The following is a 25,740-nucleotide window of genomic DNA, read 5'->3' as shown; positions in this document are numbered from 1 at the left end:
AACATCCTTCTGGAGACAGACCCTGGCGGTGTGAGGGGAGAGGGCAGGCGCCCGGCCCACAGCTGTCCCTCTGTGGGACATGTCCCCCAGCTTCTGGGAGGAATGCAGGCCCTTGGCTTAAAGTTTTTTTTTTTTTTTTTTTTTTTAAATGTGTAGCACATGAAGGGACACCTGCTCCCCGTCATCTGCTAGCCATGGGTTTCCTCTCCGGAGCCCATTCACCTGCCTCATTCTGGGCACTGCAGGGCCATACCCCTGGGCCCCCCTGAGCCGAGGCCCCTCCCCTCCAGCTCTCACCCCAGGGTGTGGGCCATCCCTGCCTAGTGGCTCACAGCATGGAACTAAGATCCCGGCCAGAGAAGGGGCCCGGCTTGCCCAGCGTCCCTTGATAACATGCTGGAACACCACCCAGGGCTTCTGACCAGAGCCCATGCTCACCCCAGCTCCCCATGCCAGGGGACACCGGGACCAGGACGGTGACCGCAGAACGCAGTCAGTGATGGGAGCACTGCCAAGTCCTGCTATCAATCAGGTGAGACGGGCTGCAGGGCGGCCCCAGGGAAGGAGCCAGGCTGTAGGTGGGCCGCTTTCTGCTCTGTACACGCACACACCTCTCCCAGGGATGATTCCCATCTGAACCAGGAGAAGCCCGAGCCTCCCACTCTCCCTCATCCAATTAGTCAGGAGCTTGTCTCCTGCAGGGATGGTGCCTGGAGCCCTCAGACCTGGCAGGGAGGCCCCCCACCCGGAGCCGGGCTGTGAGGGGCGGAGTTAGTTAGAGGAAAGCTGGGCGGCCACTTCTCCGTCAACAAACCAGCCACACGGACAGCTTTCCATCATGACCTCAGGTTTATTAGTGGTATTAGCGAGTCTTCCCAAGGTCAGCTGCATGCAACACACAGGTCACCCTCATCCAGTGGTCCTAGAGCTTAGTTACTGCATGGTAAGGCTTCTTAAGTCACAGTGTATTCTTCAAGGCCTGGGCCAAAGAGAGAGACTTCCGGACAAAATGACATCGTGAACACTGAGCTCTGCGGGGCGGATCTAGACTATGTTGCACTTGACCTACACGCACTGGAACACCGCTCATGGTGACGGCACCCGGACGCGCAGGCCCCCGGAGACAGCAGGCTCCAGGTGTCCGGGGAGGGTCTGGTTTCCGAGGGGGGAGCTCACATGTGGATGCGTGTGTGTAGACAGAGATTGTAATGAGGCCACCGGCCTGTGTGGGAGGCTGCCCAGGGGCGTCCAGGGGCCAGCGGACAGGCGGGCACGGGCAGCAGACGTGGTCACGGGTCGTCGGAAAATCCTAACGTCTGAAGAAGAGCAGTTTGTTGTCAAAAGTCAAAATGGTGATGTTGTCTAAATAGGCATAGAGTTTTGAGGTTGTGGATATCACCATTTATGTAACTCAGGGATGTCTCCTTTCTCGGGAAATACAACCACGTGTCCCCCAACTTCAGTGACCAGTCCCATCCTGAGAGCTGGCTGCCCACACTCAGCCATCAGGGCAGTCGGGCGCCCTCCCCACAGGAACCCGAGCCCCAGCTGAGGGCGGGGCACACCGCTGCTGCCCCCTGGAGCACGCTGTCCTCGAGGGGCTCCCCGCACAGCCGCATCCGGGGGCACCCACGTTCGCCCTCCACGGCTCCACACCACACGGACGTACAGACAAACCCTTGTCCGTCGCAATGAGAAAATTCAGAATGTGGCAAAATACGTGACTGTTCTACAAAGACTGGTTCCTGTGACTCCCCTTGGATAAAGACCCCTTTTGGTCCAAAAAAAAAAGTGGGTGGTGAGGGCATGCCCTTCGGAGGAGCCAGTGTCATCAGGTGGGCTGTGGGTTCAGGGGTTGGGTCCTGGGTCCGGCTCCCACTCCTTGGGGTGCAGGTGGGCAGCCTAGATGTACAACGGGGTCTCCTGGCCTGTGAGGAGCCTGAACATGGCGGCAGGCATGGTCTTCATATGGATCTGCCAATGAGAGAGAGGGGCTGACCCAGCCCTCCCTGCCTCCGCCTCCCGCCCCCGTCCCCCCCATGCGAGACCAGCGATGCCCAAGTCCCCTGAGCGTGTCCTGTGTAAAGTACCCGCGTCCAGAGGGGAGGAAGAATGACCTGTGGACCGTCAACAACAAATTGGCACTTGTCGTGGGCACTTGCCATCTACGTCTACAAGGATTAAAGCAGGTGCCGCTGCAGCTGCTGACTTGATTCAACACCCCCTGAAAGGAGTTCAGGTGGAGATCAGGAATGAGGCCCTCTGTGCTCTGGGGAAAACTGGGAGAACAGGTCTTCAGATAGTGAGATATTTTCAGGAGCCAATTTTATGAGCCCAATTCTTGCATCTCCTCACATCTAGAAAAACACCGAGATCCTTCCTGGTGACGTCTGCTGCTCCTGACTAGCTGTAACCCTCAGGAGACTTGCAGAACCTCCTGCCAAAAATATGTGCTCCATTGCATGTCCTCCCCCCTCACCAAAATCACATGCATACTGACCTTCCCCCCTGCCTCTTCGGAGCAGTTTACCAGAGCTATATGAAATGCTGTCTCCTGGGCTACAGTGCTCATTTTGCCCCAAATAAAACAACTCACAACTCTCATGTTGTGCATTTTTTCAAGTCGACACCGTGGTCACCACCCCGATGCCGGCTTAGAAAGCATACCCTGACTGCGCAGACTGTGACCCGGGCGCCCCGTCCAGGCCTTTAGAGGGTTTTACACGCGGTCAACAGCTGTTTTCCCTTCAGCTCAAGCTGACACCAGGTGCATAAAAAGTTGGACTTTTGACTGTGCACCGAGCTGAAGGCAGGCTGGGGCGCCCAGGCCTCCTTGGAAACTGCAAGGGGCAAGCTCTGCCTCGGCGTGAGACCCAGAGGCTCACACACAAAGGGCGTGTGCGGCGGGCGGAGGCCTGGAGCCCCCCAGCCCCCTGGGGGTCAGTTAGCAAAGGAGCCTTTGGGGCCTGACCTCAGTCCCTGGCACCACAGAGGCTGGGTATGCCAGCAAGGCACAGAGACGGCTGCCCGGAGAGGCCAGCCGTGGGGGGCACATACCCTAAATCCCGCCTGGGCCCCGGGCTCTGCTTCTGCTTCCTTTAAGCAGTCTGCTCCGCAGGCTAGCCCGGGACCCGGCCGTGCTCAGGCCCCTGTGGGTGACCGTGGCTCTAGGGGGTGGGCTGGCAGACCTCCAGCGCCCAGGGAGAGGCGGCCGCAGGTGCAGCCACCCCCAGGGGCATGCAGCCAACCCCCCAGGCCTGCCCTTCCTCGGGCAAGCCGTTCTCAGGCCTTATCTGACCAACCCAGATGGCCAGTCTGGCCGAAGCGTTTTCTTGTCACCCAGGCTCCTCCCCCCGGCTCCCAACACCAGGGTCTGTCTGATCCACTTAGATGTTTGCTCCTTCATCAGCCTGCGATGACTTTTCCCATCAGCAGATTCATTCTAGTTCCTCAATCTGAAACCCACCCCCAAGGCCCAGCAAAACACCAGGTCTAGTGATCGGTGACTCATTTTCCAAATGCGCTCAGGGATGATGGAAAACACAGGCAGACAAGCTCATGTCTCAGGACCAGCCAGGACCGGCTTCCAACACCCTGGGCCTGAGGTCCAGCCTGATTGATACCCATTCACCTCAGGTCCAGACAGTCGGACGCATTTCTCCCGCTCCCAGCCCAGCTCCCCCGCCCGACTGATGGCCCCAGTCTCGAGGCGTCTACTTAGGACAATTGGATTTTCCTTTCTTTGAAGCCATTTGTAAGAGAAGGCTAATGGCGCCTACCTGGCCTCCTCCTTCCTGAGAGCTGCTGTCTGCCACCACCCATGCAGGGAAACAGGCCTCCTCCCCCGGCCTTGGGACTTTCACAAAATACTGAGTGGGTCAACGTGGCCCCAGGAAAGGTGTCCTGACCGGACATGATCTGAAGGCCCCTCAGGGAACAGCATCGCGCTCCCCACACCAGCCTCCAAAGAGGAAGCCGTGCCCTCTCCCCACACGGCCCCTGGGTCCCCACCGCCCTCAGAATCAAACCTAAACTCCCCGCCCAGCACCTGCCTTCACAGCCGTCCCGTGTCACCTGCCACTCAGCGCTGGTCTGCCCCTTCTGCACTGCTGTCACCCAGGCTTCATCCAGGGAGATACCCATTCACCCTGACTCCCCGCTTCCCACACACCTACACACACCCACCCCCGCACCGGGGAGGCCTCCTTCCCAGCACTGGGCTGATACCCCCACTCCCAGCATCTTACGTCCCCCGCTGAGGTATCCTGCTCCTTCCTGAGCTCCCTGCTCTGTACCCCGTCCACCCTCACGCTGGCATGGCATCCCACTGATGCCAGAAAGAAGCAGAAAAGGAGGCGGGGTACAGCCAGCAGAGTGGGAGAGGGGAGCACAGCAGGGCCAGCCTGCGAATGCCCACCCCCATCCCATCAGCCACAGTTACCCAGGGTGAGGAGGGGATGCCAGACCCCGCCTGCAGAAGGCTCCCCCGTGGGAGACACAGCCGTGCTCAGCTGATGCAGCCCCTGGAGGAGGCTCACGAAGGTCCGGGTGGGAGCACGCCAGCCAGCAGATGTGCCCAAGTCCCCGCAGGGACAGGCTCTGCCAAGAAGGGAGGCTTTGCTCCAGGGTGCTTCCCCAGCACCTTATACACGCCCTGGGGGATTAGATGTCGGCCATGGAAACATCTGGGCTCCGAGAGCCCGGTTCTGGCTTCGGGCAGTGACCTCTCACCTCTCCCACCGAGTTGGACAGCGCCTGGACGATCTTCTCGTGGGCCGTGGCCACCACGCTCTGCCCGTTGATCTCGATGATGCGGTGGCCCACGCGGACGCCGCCCCGCTCCGCGATGCCCCCACGCATGAGGCTGCAGATCTAAGCGACACGGGGCGGGGGGTGGTCGGGTCAGCACAGGGTCCCCGTCACGCTCGCCAGTCGCCTCCAGCCCCCAAAGACGGGGAGGAGAATTAATCACACGCAGGATGAAGCCCCAGGGCAGACGCTCCTACATGCCGTCTGCCGGCTCACCAACTGGGAGGTTATGGTTTGGAATGCGTTTGAAAATGGCTGTGGGAGACCCGTCCCCCCCACCCCCCGCCCGCCCCAGCCACCCGGAGCCTCTGTTCCTGGTCAGGGGTGTGGAGGCCGGAAGGTGTGCAGGTAAAGCCGGTTCTGGCAGATCCGCCAGCAGCCACTCTGCTCCTCTTTCCAGTGAAGACGGTCACTGCTCCCCCGTCACAGGGAGGTGGTGATTTCACCAGCCGACAAGTGGAAAGAGGTGATGCAGCCCCCACGTGTGTGAGATCCACTAAACACTGGGTGCCAGAAGGTGGGTCCATGCAGACAGCAGGGAGGGCGGGCAGCTGCAGCCGGGGGGTCCCCGGGGCCCTGCGGGAGCCACGGGAGGGGGGTGGGATGAAAGCACTGCAGCAAGAGAGGCTGGGGCGGGAGGGAACAGGCAGGGCGCCAGGCCCCTCATCCACCCCCAGCCGAGGGCAGACGGCAGCGTCCCTGGGGCCAAGGCTGCCCGAGAACCACACCCGCACTGGAGGTCTCCCCTGTCCACCTCCGCCAGGCACCTCTACCCTGGGCCCCTTGCACCAGTATCCCAGCTGTCCTGCCTGAAGGCTGCCCTGTACCAGACGTGTTTGAGGATGAGGAAGGCCGAGCGCAGAGTCTGGTGGGAGGAGAGGCCCAGGCTGGTGGGACCCTGTCCCCCGAGTGCCCGGGGGACACCCCGCATCACCTGACAGCCTCGTGGTACCCACGGAGGCCTTGGTCTGTACGGTTTCCTCAACCCAAAAATGCCACCAGGAGATTTTAGGGCTTTCGAGGGGTCCTCATATGATTCTGGTCAGCATCCTACAAGGTCAAGGTCGGCCTGCCTGCAGGAGGCGCAGGTGCAGGCAGGACGGCCAGCCTCCCCCAGACTTGGTGTTCTTCCCTTCCCACCTTGAGGCTCAACGCTGCGAGGCCGCCTCCACGCCCTGTGATGAACGCCGTCTGGGGCCCCTACCTGGGTCATAGCCCCTTCCCATCCCAGCCCTGGCCAGGCTGCTCCACTGGCTAGGAGCTGACGCTCCACCCCCAGACAGGACCCCTCCAGCCCAGCTGCCCGTGCTCTCCCCCTCGGCACTGGCCTGGCATCTTTTGAAGGCTGAGATAGGCTGAAAGGCCACTGACCCCAGGCTGGCCCTGGCACCACTGCAGGACTCCCACCTGTCATCTGTTTTGTGGTCTTTCCAGATCCACTTTGTGTGTAGGTGTGTGTAAATCCCAGTGTGGTGCCTGAAGCCCTCGAGGTCCCTCCCAGCCCTCAGGACCCCTCTCTTCTAGAAGGAGACACAGATGCAGGCTGATGTCACAGCCCAAGGCCACTCCTACAGCAGCACCTGGGTCAGACCGGACTCAGGGTGGAGAAAGAGAAGCAGGCTGACCCCACCACCCATTTTCCAGTAAGGGGAGCACCCATCCTGTGCTATGAAGGCTCTGCTTACCTGTCAGTATTAAGGATTAACTTTTATCCCCTCCTCCCCCCACCCAGATGATTTAAGGGCATTTTGTGCCCAGTGTAACTGGCTCTTCGAAGATCCAGGCTTCAGGAAGACCTGGCAGGTGTCAGGCAGGGCCCAGGTGCTCCTGATGGGAGCTGGGACACCCCGTAGCAGGCGCTGTTTCCCTAAGTCCCTAGTGGTAGCGTCTTCCCTCGTGGTGGTGATTTGGGGACAAAAGGTAAAGAGGGGAAGGGGACAGAGAGAGGGAGAAAATAGCTTTGCACCTTAAGAGGGGGTTGCCAGGATGATGGACTCAGACCCTGGCAGGGGACCTCGGCTGGAACCTGGGGGGCCAGGATGGCAGAGGGGGCAGGAAGGGAGCGGAAAGTGCTGAGGAGAGGGCCATGTGGGCACACGCCTGTACACATGCACACACAAACACACGTGCATGTACACACGCGTGCAGGCGGCAGGCCTTCCGAAACGAGGCGTGCCCCCAAAACCCAGGGCCTTGGGCTGCTCTAATTTCTCAGGGTGCACCTCTCAGGAGGAACGCTGGTGTCTCCCAGCTGCGGACATCCTGATCTCTTCCATGGTGTTGTGGGAACAGAGAGGAGGGGTCCATTTAGAAGGAGCGTTAACTGGCTCAGTTGGGGCCTGTCTGCAAACGAATGCCTTGTACTTTAGGCGTAATGACGCTGAAAATGGGAAAAGCACTTGTGCAGGACTAACTCAGGGGTCAGCAGACTTTTCCAGGGACGCAGGGAACTTATCTGCGGGGCCCACGTGATCCGTGGGCTCTGCGGGCCCTGCAGTCCCAATGGGAGGAAAGGCAGCTGGCTGGCCACGACAGGGCCTTGTAGGCACCTCTGTGACTTGGTTATTGACACCCAGGACCCTAGATGCAAACAGGACAGCCCCTGCACAGCTCACAGATGGCTCAGGTCCACGCGTGCGCTCGCCCACTGACGCCGACCACACACTCCAGCATCTGATACGGGCAGAGGGCAAGCTCCCCACGACAGCCGTGCAGGCCAACGCCTGCCCCGCCACTGCCCAGAGGGGAGCCTGGGGCAGGTCCCTTCAGCTACCTGTTCCTGCGTCCCCATCTGTGCATGGGGACAGGGGATGCCCTCCCTAACCAGACCAACGCACAGACACGGGCTCTAGAGGGAAGCCCCAGGTTTTCAGGAAGAGCTGGCCAGATGGTGGCCTTTCCCGGTTCCCAGAACTGACAGACAGATAGACTGATACCCCAGACAGACGCCCCAGCAGGCCTACAAGTCTTGCAGCAATGGAACTAGACAGACCGGAGAACCAGAAGTCCTGCACACCCATGTTCACGGCAGCTCGGTTCACAGTAACCAAGAGATAGAAGCAACCCAAGTGTCCATCAGTGGAGGAACGGACAACCAAAATGGGACGTTTCCACACAATGGAACACGACTCAGCCTTAAGAAGGAAGAAAATCCTGCTACACATGCTACGACGTGGATGAACCTTGAAGACATTTTGCTGAGTGAAACAGGCCAGTCACAGATGGACAAAGACCGTATGATTCTACTCGTGTAAGGTACCTAAGTATGTCATATTCAACTTCACAGGGACGGGAAGTAGCACGCTGGTCACCAGGAGCTGGGGGAGCGGGAGGTGGGGAGTCTGTTCGCGGGAACAGACTTTCGGTTTTGCTGATGGAAACAGTTCTCGAGATTGGTTCTACAACAACGTCAACGTTCTTAACGCTGCTGAACCCCACACTGGAAAATGGTTGAGATGGTAAATTTCACGTTAATTGTATTTTACCACAATTGAAAAAAAAAAAAAACCAGGAAAAGCAGAAGTTCTAGGAGAGAGTCGGGGCCAAAAGAAAAGGGGGAGAGAGGGGCAGATTTCACAAGGTAATCCAGCTTCTCAGCCACAGGGCCTCTTGCTTTAAAGAAAACACAAGCTACACTGACATCCTCGGGGCCAGGGCTCAGGCTGGCAGCCCCCAAACACACACACCCGAGAGGGCGCACGCACGCACACACACACACACACGCACCGGTGTGTGCACACTGACAGCCATGCAGAGGGCCCCTCCCCCTCACCTCTCACCTGACGCCCCAGCGCTGGGACATACTTCTCCTAACTGCTCACCCCAGACATTTAAACAGGCACCTGCCACAGGCAACGTTTCTGGAGGCATCAGGCAGAAAACAGCAGTGGGTTTGCATTGGGGCTGACAAACACCACCTCCGGCCTGGCATTCTGCCACCTGCTCTCCATCTACTGCCTCCCGGGTGCTCTCAGGGCGGGGAAGCCCCCGGGAGCCACCACGGCCCCTGCCTCCTGGCCCCTAGCATGCGCACCCCCATTCACAGAGGCAGGATGCCAGCTGGTGGGTGGGTGGCGCTGAGGGCCACACAGCTCCTCGTCCACAGCTGGCCCCAAGCGCACACACCGTGGGATTCGGACCCTGGACCAGCAGCAGAGGCACCGAGCAGTGGGCGGCACCAGGACCCCTGTGTGCACACCTGTGACCCAGGAAGGGCAGCCTGGCAACGCTGCCTTCAGAATCAGGGGGTAATACTTCCCCAGTTCCAGACTCCAGATCTGCTGTGACCCTGAGCCCGACACCCCCAAACCTTCTGGGAAGCCCCCCTGGCCTCAGCCTCCCAGCCACTCATACCAACCTGGGAACATCCCTGCACACCCCCGCCGCAGAGACCCCTCCTGTAACTCCCCAGGGATGCACCCCCGCCAAGCCTCCCCTCCCCCATCTCTGAGAAGGAAGGCTCAGGGCCAGGCCACACTCAGGCCACCCCACACCTGTCCTCTCCACTGCCTCCCCTTCCTCCCCCGCTCGCTTCAATTCAGCCCCCACAAAACTCTAGGCAGAGCGCCCCTTCTTGTGTCTCCTCGTCCCCCTTCCCCACCTCGGTCCCTACGGCCTCCCCAGCTGTGTGACCCGGGGCAAGTTACTAAATCTCTCTGTGCCCCAGCTTCCTGACCAGTCCCCATGCTCCTTATTAGGCTGTAGTGAGGATTAAAATGAACTGGCTGGAGGGAGTATTTGCAGGGGAAGGATTTTGCTTTTTGGTGGTGGGGGGGGCACATCGGGCCCCAAGAACAGGCAAAGCTCTTGGCCACCCCCCAGGAGCCTGGCCTTGAGGGGAAAGCTGGCCCTGATGCATCATGCCATCCCCCTGCAAGGCTTGCAGCAGGACAGGGGCTGCATCTTACAAAGACCATGAACCAGGCCCACCTAGATGGCGAGCCCCCCGGGGCCATGCAAGAGGGACAGCCTGGGCCCCACAAGGCTGCCCAGCAGGGCAGGGGCAGCCCTCAGGGTCACACAAGCAGGGCCGTCTCAGGGGCTGCCGGTCACTAACAGTCCTCCCTACCACCCACCTGCCCCCACCCCAGGGAGAGAGGTCCTGCGGACGGCACCCAGGCAGGCCCTGCATGGTGGCTCAGGGTGTCAGGGACAGGTCTAAGGCCCGCCCAGCTGCTCCCAGGCCCATCCACACGGTGCGCATAGAAGCTGCAGGCAGGGACCCTGGGCAACCTCCTGCATGGCCCCGGACACGTGTGTGCAGAGCAGCCGGGCAGGGTGGCGCTAGCTGGACCACCAACTGGCCAACTCCCGGGGCAGATGCCATGTTCCGGAAAGAAATTCTCAGGGGGTAGACAGCCTGGCTGGGCCCCCGTGCTTGGGTATCGTGCCAAGGGGCCTTTCTTCTCTGCAGAGTTTGGGCCCAGTGGGCCCTCCTTGGAGGTCTCGGTACTTCATGGATTTTCTCAACCTGCCCAGAAAGCTTCAGTGACTTGCCCAGTGTCACACAGCTGGGAAGGTACGGCCAATGTCAGCTTCAGATGCCCCCACACCCTTTCCTTCTTCGTCTTGGGCACCAGCTGGACCACCTTCCCGGCCAGCTCTGTGTTTGTGGGGCATGTGACTGAGCCCTGTCTGGCCAGATGGATGTAGACAGAAATGGCAAGAGCTACATCTACGCCCCCGTCTCCCCGCCGCTGCCAGTCAGACAAAGAGCGCCCTGGGGGAGGGTGAGCCTGGGCCCCTGAGCGACCCTGTGGCGCGAAGCCCCCTCCCACGCTGGACTGTGACCCAAACAACAGATCAGCTCTCAGTCCGCTGAGATCCGCGGAACATCCGTTACAGCAGCAAGTGCGCCCTAACCCAGAGGGGACGGAGATGTCCTGTGACTCTCCCCGGCTCCGTGCAAACTCTCCACAATCCTGCACCAGGTAGTGACGGGGGAAATTCTGCCTCATTTGTAGTCCTGTTTCTAGAACGTTCTCCCGATGTGCCCCCTCTGTGACCGTGGAGGGACACACACGTCCTCCCCCTCAACCTGACACCACCCCCATCCACCGCACGATCTCCTCCTTGGCTTTTTAGCACTCTGGGCTAGCTTAAGCAATCTGGAAGTGACCAGCCTTCCCTCTTCTGTCCTCCATCTGTGGCCACATCCCTCCCTGCCCACTGGGACCTTTGCAGGAGAACCGACCCAGGAAACAGAGCTCACGCAGGTCAAAGAGGAGGTGGGAACTCTGGGAAGAACTCCGGCCTGAGGAACAGGCACAGACTTTTGGCCAGACCAGCACTATTCAAGCCCAGCATCACCTCCTCCTGGAGGCCCTCCTGCCTCCTCAGTGGCTGGGGCCCCGCCTGACACAGCTCAGGAACCTCACACACGGCTCGTAATGGGTGAGTGAATGAGCGAATGAATGAATGAACAAATGAATGAGTGGGTGGGTGTCTTACACACAGTGACTCTGACACTGCCATCGGCTACGGGTCCCGACTGCAGGGGTGGGAGGGCTCCTCCCTCCACTCCAGAGCAGGGGTCTGCAGAGAACAGCCACCACTGGGACGAGGGTGCCGAGGGCAGGGCTGGAGGGACCCATGCCGTGACCACACGCTGGCCCGCCCGCCCTGCCTGGACCTGCCCCCTCAGACAGGAGCGGTTCTGGAGGGACGGAGAGCTGCCCCCCAGCTCCCTGCACCAGGCCAGCCACGTGCACAATGGAGGCTGCCGAGCGCACTCACGATGCCATTCTGCACGCTGAAGCCCAGCTGGTACTTGAGGTCCGGCCGCTTGATGAGGACGGTGGTGACCGGCGGGCAGCTGACGATGTTCAGCTTCACCTGTGTCTGGTTCTTCAGACCCTGCAAAGCAGGAATGGGAGGCCCAGTGGGTCTCAGATGCCGCTGGGAGGACAACCTCAGGGGCCTGGGAGGGTGAGCCAGTGGCAGGGCAGAGCCCCGGGAGCTGGGGTACCGAGCCAGGCAGGCCCCTCTCAGCCCTGGTGTCCCTCTGTGCGTGGATGCAGGCATCATCCTGACCGGATGCAGGGGTGCTGGGCACCCCAGGTGGCAGTGCGTGCCGTGGCCCCTGTGCTCTGGTGTGCCCTTTGACCTGGGAGAAAAAAAATCTGCCCTGGGGGCAAGGCCAGGCTCCAAGCGCCCCTGTGTACAACCAAGAGGCGGGCACTAGGTCACCCTTGGTGGTGCCCAGGAGGGGCCCTGGCCATGCTGAGTGCAGGAGGACTTCCTGTTTGGGAAGGTGGGGGCACCTTCCTCAAAACAAAGCATCCTCCAGTGATGGACTCTCATGCTGGGGGTGGGGCGAGGACAGGGTGTGGCCGGCAGAGCAGAAATCAGTCAGCAGGAGGCTCTGGTGTCTGTGCCGAGACAGGCCAAGGGAGACCTCAGGCCCCAGAGGACAGTGGGTGCTGCGGCCATGGTCCTAGGGTTGGGTGGGGGGAGGGGAAGGGGCCCAGCCTGAACGTGGCTGCAGCAGCAGGGAGCTCCTCCTCTGTGCACACGTGTGCATACACACACACACACACACACACACACACACACACACACACACACATATCAGAGCCCAGGTTAGAAACTGCCCCAGGAGCTGCAGCCCTCAGAGCGAGGGTCCCAGCTGGCCAAGCCTCTGGCACCCCTGATGAAGGCCTCTTCTGTGCCTGTCTGTCTGTCTAGCTACACAGTACCCACTGGGACTGGGTCCCCAGGTCCAGGAGCCCCCTCACAGGGCCTTCATCTCTGAGTGACAAGGGAGAACAGAGGCCCATCCTCCAGCCCCGAGACCACAGTAGGGCTGGAGGGAATGAGCCGTGGGACAGATGGCCCCCCCGTAGGCTGAGCCACTGTCTGGACCCTTGAACAGAGCAAAGGCACTGCCGTGCTGAGGTCCCCTTGGATGGCTGCCCGACGCTTCAGCCCGGGGGGCTCTCACAGACAAGCAGGGGCCACCTGTTTGTGTCCCCTCAGCGTGACACTCTCTAGGGAGGGTCTGCACCTCCCGAACCTGCAGGCTCACGGGTCAGACGGTGAGAGCAGCCTCCCAACTCAGATCCAGGCAGGGGAACCAACCTCCTTGTTTGCCCAGCAGGTGAGACTGTCAGCAAAAAGTCCCAGGCAAACTAAGACAAGCTGGTCACCCGACATCTACAGGTCCTTGGCCCTCACCTGGGGCAGCCCAGGTCCCTCTCTGGTGTCAGGGCCGTGGGACAGTCTTGGGTTCAAAGCCACTGGGTGGGTCTCTCTGGGCTCAGCATTCTGGCGGGCGAGGGGGGATGACGAAGCAGCGAGGATATAGCAAGGTGGGGCCCCGCACCCACCTTGATGATGCCCTGACAGGTGGCGAGCGGCAGCCCCACCAGGCTGGTGCCGTTAATGGACATGATCTGGTCACCGATGCTCAGCTTTCCCGAGCGGGCAGCTGGACCTCCATTCATCATGTTGGCCAGGATCACGGTGGGCAGGATGGAGCCCCAGCCCGACTCCACCACCACCACACCCAGGATCTCACCCTTGTGCTTCTCCAGCTGTAGCTGCAAGGAAATGGGTAGGGTAAGAGAGGCCCACCTGAGATGTGGGCTGGGGGCTGGGCCTCTGCCCAGCATCCCGGAAGGACCAGCCAACCCGGGCCATGTGCCTGCCCTGCCCTCAGAACCGAGGCCACCTCCTCGCAGCCAGCCTGCTGTCTCCCTGGCCTTGTCCAGCTCTGGCTCCCAAGCCCTCCTGGGACCCACCCAACCATCCTGGGCACCAGGAGCACAGACCCCCTCCTCTAGCCCCAAGCTCGGCCCCAGTGTTCCGGCTCCCACGCCCACCACCACCCCCGCGCCCCAGACACACGGAGGCTAGAGGGGCGTGCTCTCAGAGTCCAGATGCACACCCAGCCCGGCCCCCACTCTTGTCTGGAAAAGTCCTTCTATTTCCTCTCTGCCTCACGGGTCACTCACAGAAAGCTGCCTGTCATTCATCCATTCAGCAACAAGCCAGGATCATTCACTCATTCCCAAGCAGTTAGGGTACAGGCCACCCCCTGGGATTTGCTCCTCTTCTCTGAAGAACTTTCTAGAGACCCCTGAGCAAACCCACCGGAACCTGCCAAGGCTTCACTACGGGCGGCTTCCCAGCACCCTGGGCAGAGCCCCAAGTTCCCCGTTTTCAAGATGCCTCCCGCACGCTTTCCAGAAACACCTCGAGGGGCTGAGCCCACATCTAATAGCAGCATTAAAAGGCACATTTTCAAGGTCATTTTAAGACTGACCGTCAGCAGCTTCTTCCCTACAACAGCACCACATTTCCCACACAAGTGCTCGCTGCGAAGGCAGGGGCCACACACCAGGAAGGCTCGACCCCGCCCGGCCTGCCAGCTGTGCCCCCCGCCCCGGGCACCCACCTCTTTGCAGTTCTCCGAGTTGGAGAAGTGGATGAGGTCGTCGTTGTACATCTCCTGGGTGTTGATGATGTCGCTGTACTCCTTCTGGCTCAGGTCCTCGGGGTTGATGCCGTTGGCCCGCAGGAACTCCTGGTAGGCCACGCTGAAGGCCTGGCCGATGGACTGGGCAATGAGCTGAGCCTGTGGGGAGGGGCGCCCAATGGAGACGGGCAGGCGCACGGGCCCCGAGGGGGAGCCACAGCACGGCCTGCACGGAGGCCCCTGCCTGGGCTCCAAGGAGCCACAGAGAGACCGTGGCCCGGGTCTCTGTCGGGGGAGCCCTTCTGCTGCTGGTGCCCTGCCTGTCCCCACCTGAGCTCCCTTACATCCCAGACATCCTAAGACAAAGCACAGTTTCCAATAACGTCTGGGGAAATTATGAATTATTTGCTAATGATCATAGTTTCATTGCTTTCACTGGCGACTGTACTGTATTTTCTTTTCACCCATTGTTTTTTCTTTAACAAGTGTTTTATTTATTTAAATATTTGTTAATTGTTATTAAATTAATTTAATGAAATTTAAATTAATTTATTTAAAATTAAATTAATATTTATTAAATAAATACATTTACTTGGCCCATGCGGGATCTTAGTTCCATGCCCTGTGCAGTGGAAGCGTGGACCCCTAACCACTGGACCGCCAGGGCAGTCCCCCACCCATCCTATTCCAAACACAGACTGGAGGAGGGGGGTGCATCCTCTGGGGAACGTCACAGAGACTGTCAGTCACCCACCCAGTAATTACTTCTCTGGAGCAACAGGACCCAGTCCAACCGCGCGGGGGTGGTGCAGGCAGGATGTGTGCCCAGCTGCTCTCGTAGGGCGTGTGGATGTGTCAGGCTGAGGCCAACGAGAAGCATGAAGCCCTGGGGACACCAGCACAGGGCAAATCGTGGAGCAAGTCACTTCTTTCTACTTCAACAGGACCACTTCTATGGACTGGACTGAACCTGATACTGCAGAGGCCCGGACTCTGAACAGTCACTGCCAAAGCTTACATGCCACCTGCTGGTGTGCAGACAAAGGACCATGGGAAGTGAGAGCTAAGGAGCCAGTTCCTGGGCCACGTCAAGCACCCTGGCAGCCAGGCAGCCGGGGGAGAGCAGTGGGACCCCTCAGCAAACCTCGGGCCAACAGGGCCTGAAAACACGTGGAATTGAGGGGTTCAGCCTGAATCCCATTCTTGCTCTACACGCTGCATGATTCTCGGGCTGCAAATGAGTAAGCCTTTGAAAAAAGCGGGCTGGGCTGGATAACAGAGGGAGAGCTCGGAGCCCTTCGATTCTAGACCAGACGGCCCTCCCAAATTGGGCCCCGAACGGTCTGCAGGAGGGAAGCCCGGGTCCACTAGGCAGGACCAAGCCCTGCCCGCCCCCAGGAGCAGCGTCCAGGCAGTTTGGCGGCTCTGCTCAGAGGGAGAACCGGCCACAGGCACGGAGCCCCGGGACCACCAGGTGGCGCCACTGGCCCAGACGCGTATGGAGACGATGGAAGGAGGCCCGCGGTGGCAGGTCCTGGAGGGCGCCTGGCTGGAGGCTCAGGCCAAGCTGAGGATCCAATGGGGCCTCCAGGAAGAGGCTAGTCCCAGGATGGAGGGTGGAGGGCCGAGGGCCACCCGGAGGCCTGGATGTGCCCTGCCCCCCTGGGGTCTCAGGTTTGCTGACACCAGCTGCCCCCAGGCCTCTGGGTCCATCTTCCTCAGACTGGGGTTCCCTGGCTGGGAAGGAGGTGTGAGAGCATCACTTCGTTCCCCCCGCCCACTGCCCACTGCCCTGAGCCTCCCCTCTGAGCTGTGCCCGGTCGGCGCCCATCACCTGGGGGAGCCCCTGGGAGGGCAAGGTGGTCCATGCCTGGGCTCCATGGGACGCAGTCCGGGAACCTCGGCATCTTCCCACCAGCGGCTGGCTGCAGTCTCCCATCCCCTGTCTGCCCTGCGTCCTGGCATCCCTGCCACCTGAGCTGGGGCCAGTCATGAAGGATCGCCCCTGCCCCCAGGTCACAGCCAAGGTTGTGAGCCCAGAAAGATAGGGAGCGTCACGGGGGCCTCCCCGAGGGGCTGGCGTTGGAGGCTGGGACTCAGAGGGGGCCTCCTGCAGGTGGGTGAATAGCAGGGGAGGCTGCCCTGCCCCCCCCCAGCCCTTTCACTTCTTCGGCTCACCTGCACTGCCCTCCACTTTACAGAAGGGAAATGGAAACTCTGAGAGGGCAACCAGGGTACTTAGGGCCACCTTCCATTTTCTCCAGGTGTCCCCCTCTGTTATCACTGGACCCTTGGATCCTTCACTCACCCCAGCAGCAGTCGGACCCGGATGGGGCCACCATCAGGGACCGACTCTCAGGATGGCTGCTGCATCCCCTCACGCCCCTCCCAGCCCATCCTTCCCATGTGCCTTCAAGGACCACCTGGAGCCCCGCTCCCACCTTTGCTCTCAGCCTACTCTCCCACGGAATAGAGAAACCCAGGCCACAGCAGCACCCAGGGCACAGTGGGCACCTCGGAGCCCCTTCCTGCTCCCCGAGACAGCAGACTGTTCACCCCCTGCCACCTGGCCTGTTTCTTGCCTCACCTGCCCATCACCACAGCCCTTCTCCAGGGCCCATCACATGCCCCCAGGCCGGGTCTCAGAGACTCCTTGAGCCATGAGCCAAACAAAAATTCCCATGCAGGTGTCCAAAGACATCTGTATAATGGTGAAAGGAACACGTGTGTGCACTAGTGAGTCTGTATGTAAATTTCCTCTCCTATAAATGTGTCATTGCTTCAAAGCACTTGTAGGTGACTTCAATTTCTCAGCAAAAAGGTCACTGCCTCCACCCACCCTGCATTCAAACATGAAAACTGGGACCCTTCCCCACTGCTCCAGGTCCCTGACACACCCTCAAGTCCCTCGGTAACCGAGAATGCCCTTTCCAAGCATCCATGGAGGAGAGAGAATTTTTTAAAATCCTGCTCTGGCAACAGCCCCAAGAACAGCTCAGCGGCTGCCTCCTGGGTGATCCTGAATCAGACCTGCCCCGGGGGGGCAGCCCAGAGACCCCGCTCACCTCCTGCCCTGCAGCTCCCTTCCCCGGTCCCTTTCTCCCTCTTCCAGGCTCAGAAAGATGCTCTCATCCCATCCAAGGAAGGAGTCAAAGGGCTTATGGTCTCTTAGCGAGTCTGCGGTATTTTAAACGTCAGAATTACAGTTGACCCGTGAACAAAATGGGGGTTAGGGGCTGTGACCCTCTGTACAGTCCATAAAAAATCTGTGTCTAACTTACAGTCAGACCTCCGTACCCGCAATTCCTCCGTGTCCGCGGTTCATGATCGCGGAGTCAACCAAGGCGGATGGTGTAGCGCTGTAGCATCTACTACTGACAAAGGTCCATGGGTAAGTGGGCCCTCGAAGTTCAAACCCATGTTGTCCAAGGGTGCACTGGATTTTCCAACTTCTTATGGCCTGAAATGGCCATGAGCAGAAGCAGAGGCGCTTCCCCATTTGCAACCCTGGAGTGTGGGGCGTGCATCTCAACAGAAAAGTTAGTCAAGGGCTACTTTATTTGGGGAGAACAAGGTTTCGTTAAAGGACCTTGTCAGAGAGCTCCTCGGCATACTTAAGTACGGTTCCATTTACAAACAGCTCCTGAAAAACTTATTTCATGAAGCGAAACAGAGCTGTGTTCATGGTCTCTGCAAACTCAGAGTGTTAGAAAAATCACCGCTTCCACTGGAAGCGTCCATGATGGGGCACAGAATCCCCATGCTATATGTGCTTCCCTGGGACCACAGAGCCCATGGGGCCTGGGCCGTCGGGAGGGGAACATCACGCCCGGGCATTTACTTACATCCTCGGACTCAAACACGTGGCAGATCATCTTATACTGCTTCTTCCCCTCCTGGGCCCCGGGGGTGGTCTCGATGCAGTCCTGGGAGGCTGAGCGCGGCATGCGGCGCCTGGCCATCAGCACCACGATGTTCCCAATGTCCGCGATGTAGGAGATGGTGCGAAGGGCGTGGTCCATCATGGTCTCCTGCCGGGAGAGGCACGAGAGGGCCTGCGTTACAGGGAACAAGCCCTAAACAACACCTAAGTTTGGGGGCTCTCAGTCTCGACACTCCTGACGTTTGGGGCTGGACCATTCCATACTGTGAGAGTGTCCTGGGCACAGGAGGACGTTTAGCAGTATCCCTGGTCTCCACCCACTAGACGCCAGTGGCATCTCCTCCGTCCCAAGTTGTGACGACCACAAAGATCTCCAGCTCTGGCCAGATCTGCCCTGAGGGACAGAGTCTCCTGGGTAGAGAGCCACTGCCCCAGCGATGATTCCCAGTCAAGGTGACGTGCCTTCACCTTAGCCCTGCAGCTTCCAAAATGATGCTCGTGGGGGCATGATGCTGGGCGGGGCTCCCGGTCCTGTGGGGGAGGGGCAGCCGCTGAGGCCCGTCCCCACCCGATCAGAGGCCATCTGTGGCTCTGGAGAAGGCGCCTCTCCCTGCAAGGAGGGCGCCTGGCTCAGACTTCCTGCCAAGCAGAAGAGGAAGGCTCCAGAGCCAGTGTTTCCCAGGGATGAGCTCGTCCCAGGAGCTCAAGCAGCATGGGCCTGGGCAGGGGGTCCCGAGGCAGCCCGCCTGACTCTGATGGATGGTCTCCGCAGTCTTTCAATCCCCCCGAGGCCCTGGCGGGCCCATCCCTCTCGATGGCTTTTGTCATCTGGCAGAAATCTCTACCAAGTATCATTCCCGGGCCCCCCACCTAACAAGGCTGCACACAGAGGCTCTGAGAAACTAATCAGCTGGTCTTTTAGGCCTTTGTCCTCTTTCCAGAAAAGAAAATGGGGCATTTCTGCAACCTCTGCAGCCCCTGTCTTCCTCACAGAAGCCACTTCTGCACACTTGCCTTCCTGGAGCTGCTGTGTTTTCTGGCCAGCTTGGGGTGGGGGGGGGTGCGGTTTATAACCACAAGAAGCCCCTTCCAGGAGGGGCCGCTGGAAAGGGGACAGTGGAGGTGGCTCTTCAGCATCTCTGGATCTCCAGCCACTTTCAGAAACATCTGACTCAACCCCCAGGTGTCAGAAATGAGCTTCTCCCCATCTCCAAGCACCTGTCAGTGGCAGAGCCCGCTTCCTCCCAGACAAGGCCGCCCGCCACGTGGCCTCGTCCCTTTCCTGCCCCAACCAGCCACTCGAGTTCCCACAGTCTCTGCATCTGTTCCTGCCTCCCAGCTTCTCTGCTAACATTTCTTATTTTATAGTCAAACCAATTTCCTACCACCACACTTCCAGTTCATCCTCAGCGACCTCGGAGCAAACTCTCAAATGATCCACGGTGCCCACGACTGGCCAGGCTACCCCAGACACCTTGGCCAGGCAGACAGGCCACGGCTCATGGAACCTTTCTGACCCACCTTCCCAGCTCCTGTTCTCCTCGCTCTCGGTGACCCCAAAGCCTGCAGGGGCCAGTGCTCGGTTAGTTCACCTTTAGGAAGCACCATCCACCCCCCACCCCCAGCTAACCCTGCATGACCTTCCCTCTCCCCAAGGCCAGTTCCGAGGTTCCAGGGTGTATAGTCAGGGAACCCGGCCTGTCTTATTCAGGGCAGCCAGCATTTTCTCCTGAGCACACAGGGAACCAGGTGTGTCCAGTCTTCCCAGTGAGATGGGGGCTCCTCGGGAGCCGGGAACCTCTGCTTCTCCCACCAGCCCTGACCTCCCAGTCAAGAACGCTACGAGCAATGACCCAGACACCCGCTGTACTCCAGCAAGAAAAGACATTGACGTTTCCATCATGGAAGAGAACAGAGAGCAATCCCACCAGATCTAGTTCTCAACCATGTGTGCAAACACCCCGAGTCCTCTCTCTTCCCCAGGTCCTCTTCATGTGAGGGGGACAGAGCCCCAGCAATGGTGGGGCTTTGCTTACCAACCCACCTGGAGACCTGCTCCCTGCAAAGCAGATGCAGGATGAGGCTACCAGCCCTCACTCCCCACCAGGCTCCGCAGAGGAGGTCGGTGGGCACGGAGTGGGGAGCAGACTCTCCCTGCTGGTGGGGAGCAGACCCAGGAGGGAGCTGCTTCCCCTGAAGAATGAGGACTCCCCACGTGGGGAGACCTGGCTGTGAGGATGCACAGGAATGCTGGGAGGAGGAGATGAACGAGAGAGCAAGATGCCGGGCACCGACCACGCCGCAAACTGCCACGGTGAGGAGAGCCTGATGGGACAGAGCGACGGGGGCTTTCCGCTGGAAAACGGGAAATGAAAATACTCTTTAAATACCTCTGACGAGCAGAGGTGAAGCTCAACCAGAGAAGCGGGAGGACTCTTAAAGTTGAACTTCAAAGACCACTGGAGGGGCAGTAAGAAGGACCATGACCAGCTTGCCTCCTGCCCGGGACTTCCAGCGAGATGCTGCCCGTCGAGGACCCTGTCCTGGTGGTCCTGGATGCCGTCCTCACTCTGCCCTTCCCCTGGCCTGGCACAGCTCGGCCAACCCAGCCCTAGGGAGCCTCGGGCTTCCCCAGGACACCTGACCCACTGGAGATTAGGGGCACATCCTCCTCCACACCAGATCCCAGTCATCAGTAGCACGTCCCTGGGGCAGCCCGCATAGGCTGAAAACCCCGAGGTCTCCTGCTCTGTGGTTCTGGAACATTCCTGTCCACAGAGACCTGGGGAGCCACGGGCACCTCCAGCAGCCACCAGAGGCTCCCCAGGGCAGGAGCTGTGACTATGGGGGCTCAGCCAGCCCTCCGCAGAGAATGCGGGCAGGGAACAGCATGTGGGAGAAGGAGAAGATGCCAGGAGGTCTACGGTGGCAGTCAGGACTCTTGGAGAGAACCCAAGAAGCGACGTGGAGAAAGCAAAGCTTCAGGAAGAACACAACAGGGCAAAGAGCCAGCACAGACAGATGGTCAAAACCACAGCACAGCCCTGCTCTGTAGCTGGGAGGTGAGCACCGGCCAACAGATGCTGGTCTGGGCAGCGGCTGTGCATGACTTGGCCACGATGCTGCGGCTGGCGGGATGGAAAGCCCACGTGTGTTAAGGACTGACCTTGAACGAACAAAGCAAAGGAAATTGTGGCTTCTGGCTCTGCCCACTCTTGGGAACGGACGCCCTGTCCCCGGGCCCTGTTCAGACACCAAAGACCCAGAAGGGAGGGAAGGGAGGAGTGAGGGGAAGGGGCTGGCATGTGTGAGCCCTGCTCTGAGTCACCTCATCTGTCCTTCAAGGGGCCCGGCGCCGGGCTCTCCTCAGAATCAACAGGGCTCCGAGATGTCCGGAAACTTGTCCAAGTCCTCAAGTTCACAGGAATGGGCCCAGTTTCCAGTCTCCGCCGATGCAGGAGCATCAGAGAAGGGCTGACAGAACAGGCCTGACACTGTCCACAGAAAGCCTGCCCGTAGGTGGCCTTTGGCCCGTCGGGGAACCTGGATTTCAGGAGGGTTCCCGACATGCCACCCGACATCATAAGAGTGGCTCACCTTGCCTGAGGCATTTGGGCAAGCAGCATGCTCCAGCCTGAGCCCCACTTGCTTTCAGGAGCCTGGGACTTTGGTGCGTGGCAGACAGCACAGGTGTCTATGTGACCAGCCCCCAGTAAAGACCTTGGGCACTGACGGTCTCGAGCTTACCAATGGCCCACGTCTCACACGTGCCGTCGCAGCTCGCGGCTGGGAAGTTCAGCTCATCCTGCGTGACCCCATCAGGCGAGGACCCTGGGTTTCCCTGGGCTCAGCCCCAGGCATCTTCTCCTTCGCTGGTTTTGCTCTGTATCCTGGTGCCGTAGTAAATCACAGCCTTGAGTACAACTATATGCTGAACCCCTTGAGGCCTCTTATCAACTTAGGGAACCTGGGGATGGTCTCGGGGACCGTGACAGGTGGGTGGATGAGGGCTGGGGGTGGGGAGGATCTAATCCAGACAGTTTGCCCACGAAAGATCAGGAAACAAAGCCCGAGGCTGTGAAGTGTCCTACACCTGACCCGGTTGGGTGGCTCCCTCAGTTCTCGCCAAGTTCAAGGCCCCACGGGGGACAGGGCAGCTGGACACAAAGATCAGAGGACCAAGACGGTGGCCGGACAGCAGGGCACGGGGGCTGGGAGGGAGCCGTAGCAGGAGCCACATCACGGTGCCACTCCGACTCCAAGACACGCCCTGCAGCCTCCTCTGTCTCCACACGTCAGGTCTTCCCACCCACTGGGTCCTGAGGCGTGACAGCCAGCTCATCCACTACCTGAGAGCCAACCTGTGCTCCTCCCAGAAGCCCAGCGATGGGCATGGTCCACCTCAGGAGAGACCAAGTGAGAAAACACACTAAGGGAGTCAGGAGCCACGATCTACACTGTGGGACCAGGGTGCGTACGGAGTAGGGGGCAGGTGAGCAGGACCCTATGGAGCTGGTCTCAAATAGGAGGCACGTGTATGAACTCCTGGCTTTTAAAAAGATACTGTCCAGCTCGGTTCATCTTTAGGGCCCAGGATCCACGGCCCCCCAGGAATGATGGGCAGAGCCAGCAACCCAGGTCTCTACTTCTGTGCCTCCCTCCCCATGGACAGGAACCATGGCTCCTTGAAGAATGGCCGGTTCCAGGTGTCAGGCAGAGAGTGCAAGGAGGGCGGAGAACATCTCATTGTCTCAAGAACATGTTCCGAGACCACGGGCAGACTGCCCAGGACGGCGCAGGGCCCAGTGGGAAGGCCCTGGCCAGATCTGGGTGATTTGAGCACCCAAGAGAATAACGATGGTAAGGGATTATAACACAAGTTTTTTTAAAAAAATCTGGGAGTCCACAGTGAAAAGGGAGAGAAAAAAAGAGGGGAAAAGAAAAAAAGAAGCTCTTCTGCACAGAAGCACGTTAGACAGTAAAACTTGGAAGCAGAACAGAAGAGAAAATCACCAGTTTGCATTTCTGACGTTGTAACTGAATCTGACAAGGTCACTGCTGGATGTGACACCATCGGGTAGAGGGTGCTGGGGAACTGGCTGCCCACATACTCAGCGTCGCGATATGGACCACTTGCCAAGAGCAAGAAGTAAGGGGCCGTCACCCCGGCATCTGGCCGGCCTCACCCGTCCCCAGAACGAGTGGGGCCCTTCCCCATCTCTGTCCTCGGCCACCTCCCTCCCTCCTGCACTGCAAAGCTCATCCACCCGTGCCCTTGCCCACACCCAGCTCCCAGCCCCCTCCATCTGGCTCCTGTGTCTGCTTGCCTGTCTCCCCACAATGGCAGGCTTGTGCACGGATCCAGGCACAGGAAGATGAGAAGAACTGAGGTCAGACACGAGCTGGGCACGTGGTTTACAGGCAGGAAATCGTAGGACCCTCCCCTCTGGAGCGCCGCCGCGCCGGGCTGGGGCAGGGCGGGGCGGGGGGTGGTGGGTTGCGGGGGGCCACCCGGATCTCCACCCTCCAGCTCCAGCTCCCAGCCCCGCACGCATAGGCCTCGAGAGGGCCGTTCCAGAATCCCGATGGTGAGCACACGCCTTCCCCCCACCCCGCTACCCGGCTCCCCTTCGTGGTGTCTCTATTTCATCCCTGCTGCTGTGCACACCTGATCGCCAGCTTCACCCCACTAGGCCCGAGGCTGCTGCCCACCCCCAGTTTGCTCTACGTTTCACAGCAGGGGCCGGAGGGAACTGTCCCGGGGACGCCATGTCACCCCCGCAGAGGGGGTCTGCAGCTCGACCTGGCTCTCCTGGGAGCTCCTGCACACGATTTTAAAGCGCCGTCTTCCAAAGCTCACCTGTGTGTCTGCGTTTAACACCTTGATCCTCTGGGTGGAGATGAAGAGGTCCACTTCGGTGAGCGTCTGAGCATCCCCCTCAGAATTCTAAGAAAGGATGGTGGAGACTGTTACAAACCTTTAAAAAAACTAACTCAAACAAAGGCCTGACAATCTCACGAAGGACCCTGAGCGCCCCTAGAGGGAGAAGCTCCTAGCAGAAGCAGCCATGGGAGTCTAAACACAGGCCTCCCCAGCACATACCAGCTGAGCTCGCTCGCTCAGGGCACTTGGCACAGGAGTGGGAGGGGGGACCGCTTCCAGGAGGCTGAGCCCGGAGGGGGCTGGACGCTGGGGGGCTCGTGTCGCAGCATCCAGACTGCAGCCGCCTGCCCACCCTTCCGGAACACGGTGGCTACACAGGGTCTGTGGATTAGAGCTACGTTTCTTGGATTTGGGATTCCAAGTATCCCCAGGTAAAGGGGAAGGAATTTTTCCAAGAAGGTGGATTAGCATATCTGCATTTTCTTCTAGTTTAAAGCCACAGTCATGTCAACCGCCAGCAGCATTGGTCCAGCTTCCAAAAACCCTGGGGAAGCAAGACCTCAACCAGACGGGGCGCTGCCCTCACAGGACACTGGAGAAGCCGTCCCACAGACGCCCGTTTTGTCATCTCCCGGGTACACCCATCATACGGCTGGAGCAATGTGCAAAAGAATGTTCTGGAAGCTGAATGCACTGCTCGGGGTCTGCCCTAAACTGGGACAGCCTGTCCCAGGGGATCCTAAATACTACTGTGCAGTGGCAGTGACATGCGAGTTCTTGAGTTTCTCCACCGAGATAAATACTCCTTTCTGGTCACTGGGGGAGCCTCTTCTTTGTAGTCACTTGGGGATGGGGGTCCATACCCCTACAGTCACCAGCAAATCCCTGGGGTGGGGACTCTATGTGGGGGACACTGGTCCCTCATGGAGACCCTCTTATCATTGTTTGCCTGGCCAGCTGCGGGCAGATCAGTGAAGGGGCCCTTGGCAATGACCCTGAGCATCTTCCTGGCCGAGAGAAAGAACAATTCTTCATGGAGGTAACCGCTGGCCCTGGCTGGCACCAAGGTCTGGTCTGCCTACACCGACCCCTCTGAGCTCTCCGGACTATAGACCCAAGGAGCAGGCTGTGGTCCACAGTGTCCTGCTCCAGCTGTCAGGGGGGCACGGGGTGACTGTGGGTGGGGGCCATCGCCTTGGGGGAAGCACACCCCACTGCAGGTCTGCAAAGCCAGGCTCGTTCCATTGTGCCTGGAGACACCCAGCACAAGGTGGCTTGGGCAGAGGGAGATGCGTGAGTTCCTTCCTTGCCCGCAGCTGAAGCCATCCCAGGAGAGGCCGCTGGGCAAAGAGCAAGCATCACAGGGAGGGAGGTCTCACTGCAGCGGGAAGGGAGACCCCGGGCAGGGTCCTCTGGCCACACTGCCAGAATCTGGTGTTCCAGGCGAGCACAGAGGACTAGCTCTCCTTCTGCCCAAGCAAAATCCAGTGCCAAGACAGCCCCTCGGACACAGAGCACTGGATATTTCCTGCATCAGGGGGATAGTTAAAACATGCCCAGCATTTACTAAACGACCAGGTTGATGAGCAAACAACTGAAGGTCGACCCGAGATTTTTAAAAGTCTGCCCATGCTCCAGAAACTTCTCGATAGAGAAAGCATCCCTTGGGCAGACTGCATTTCTCATCATCCCGATTCAGTAAATTAAACTTAATGAGTCTAAATGTCAGAGCGATTTAATTAATTC

General features: G+C 59.5%; 1 protein-coding gene across 2 annotated transcripts in view; it reads right to left on the bottom strand.

Annotated features, from left to right (window-relative positions):
* Positions 1-836: 836 nt before the first annotated feature.
* APBA2 (amyloid beta precursor protein binding family A member 2) overlaps positions 837-25,740 on the bottom strand; it is a 194,511-nt gene continuing 169,607 nt past the window's right edge. The window contains exons 8-14 of one of the 2 annotated variants that reach the window (XM_065872994.1): positions 23,971-24,057; positions 18,073-18,258; positions 14,207-14,386; positions 13,137-13,349; positions 11,545-11,664; positions 4,732-4,872; positions 837-1,974 (exon numbers count right to left, since the gene is read on the bottom strand). In XM_065872994.1, the coding sequence (XP_065729066.1) occupies positions 1,903-1,974; positions 4,732-4,872; positions 11,545-11,664; positions 13,137-13,349; positions 14,207-14,386; positions 18,073-18,258; positions 23,971-24,057 (999 nt within the window). In that variant the 3' untranslated portion in view covers positions 837-1,902. The remainder of the gene's footprint in view (positions 1,975-4,731; positions 4,873-11,544; positions 11,665-13,136; positions 13,350-14,206; positions 14,387-18,072; positions 18,259-23,970; positions 24,058-25,740) is intronic. The other variant, XM_065872995.1, reaches the window with a different exon arrangement.

The sequence above is a fragment of the Phocoena phocoena genome, chromosome 2 (assembly GCF_963924675.1).
Source record: "Phocoena phocoena chromosome 2, mPhoPho1.1, whole genome shotgun sequence".
In the NCBI taxonomy this organism is placed as follows: Eukaryota; Metazoa; Chordata; class Mammalia; order Artiodactyla; family Phocoenidae; genus Phocoena; species Phocoena phocoena.
Note: the sequence above shows the minus strand (reverse complement) of the source record. Positions and strands in the feature narration are given on the sequence as shown.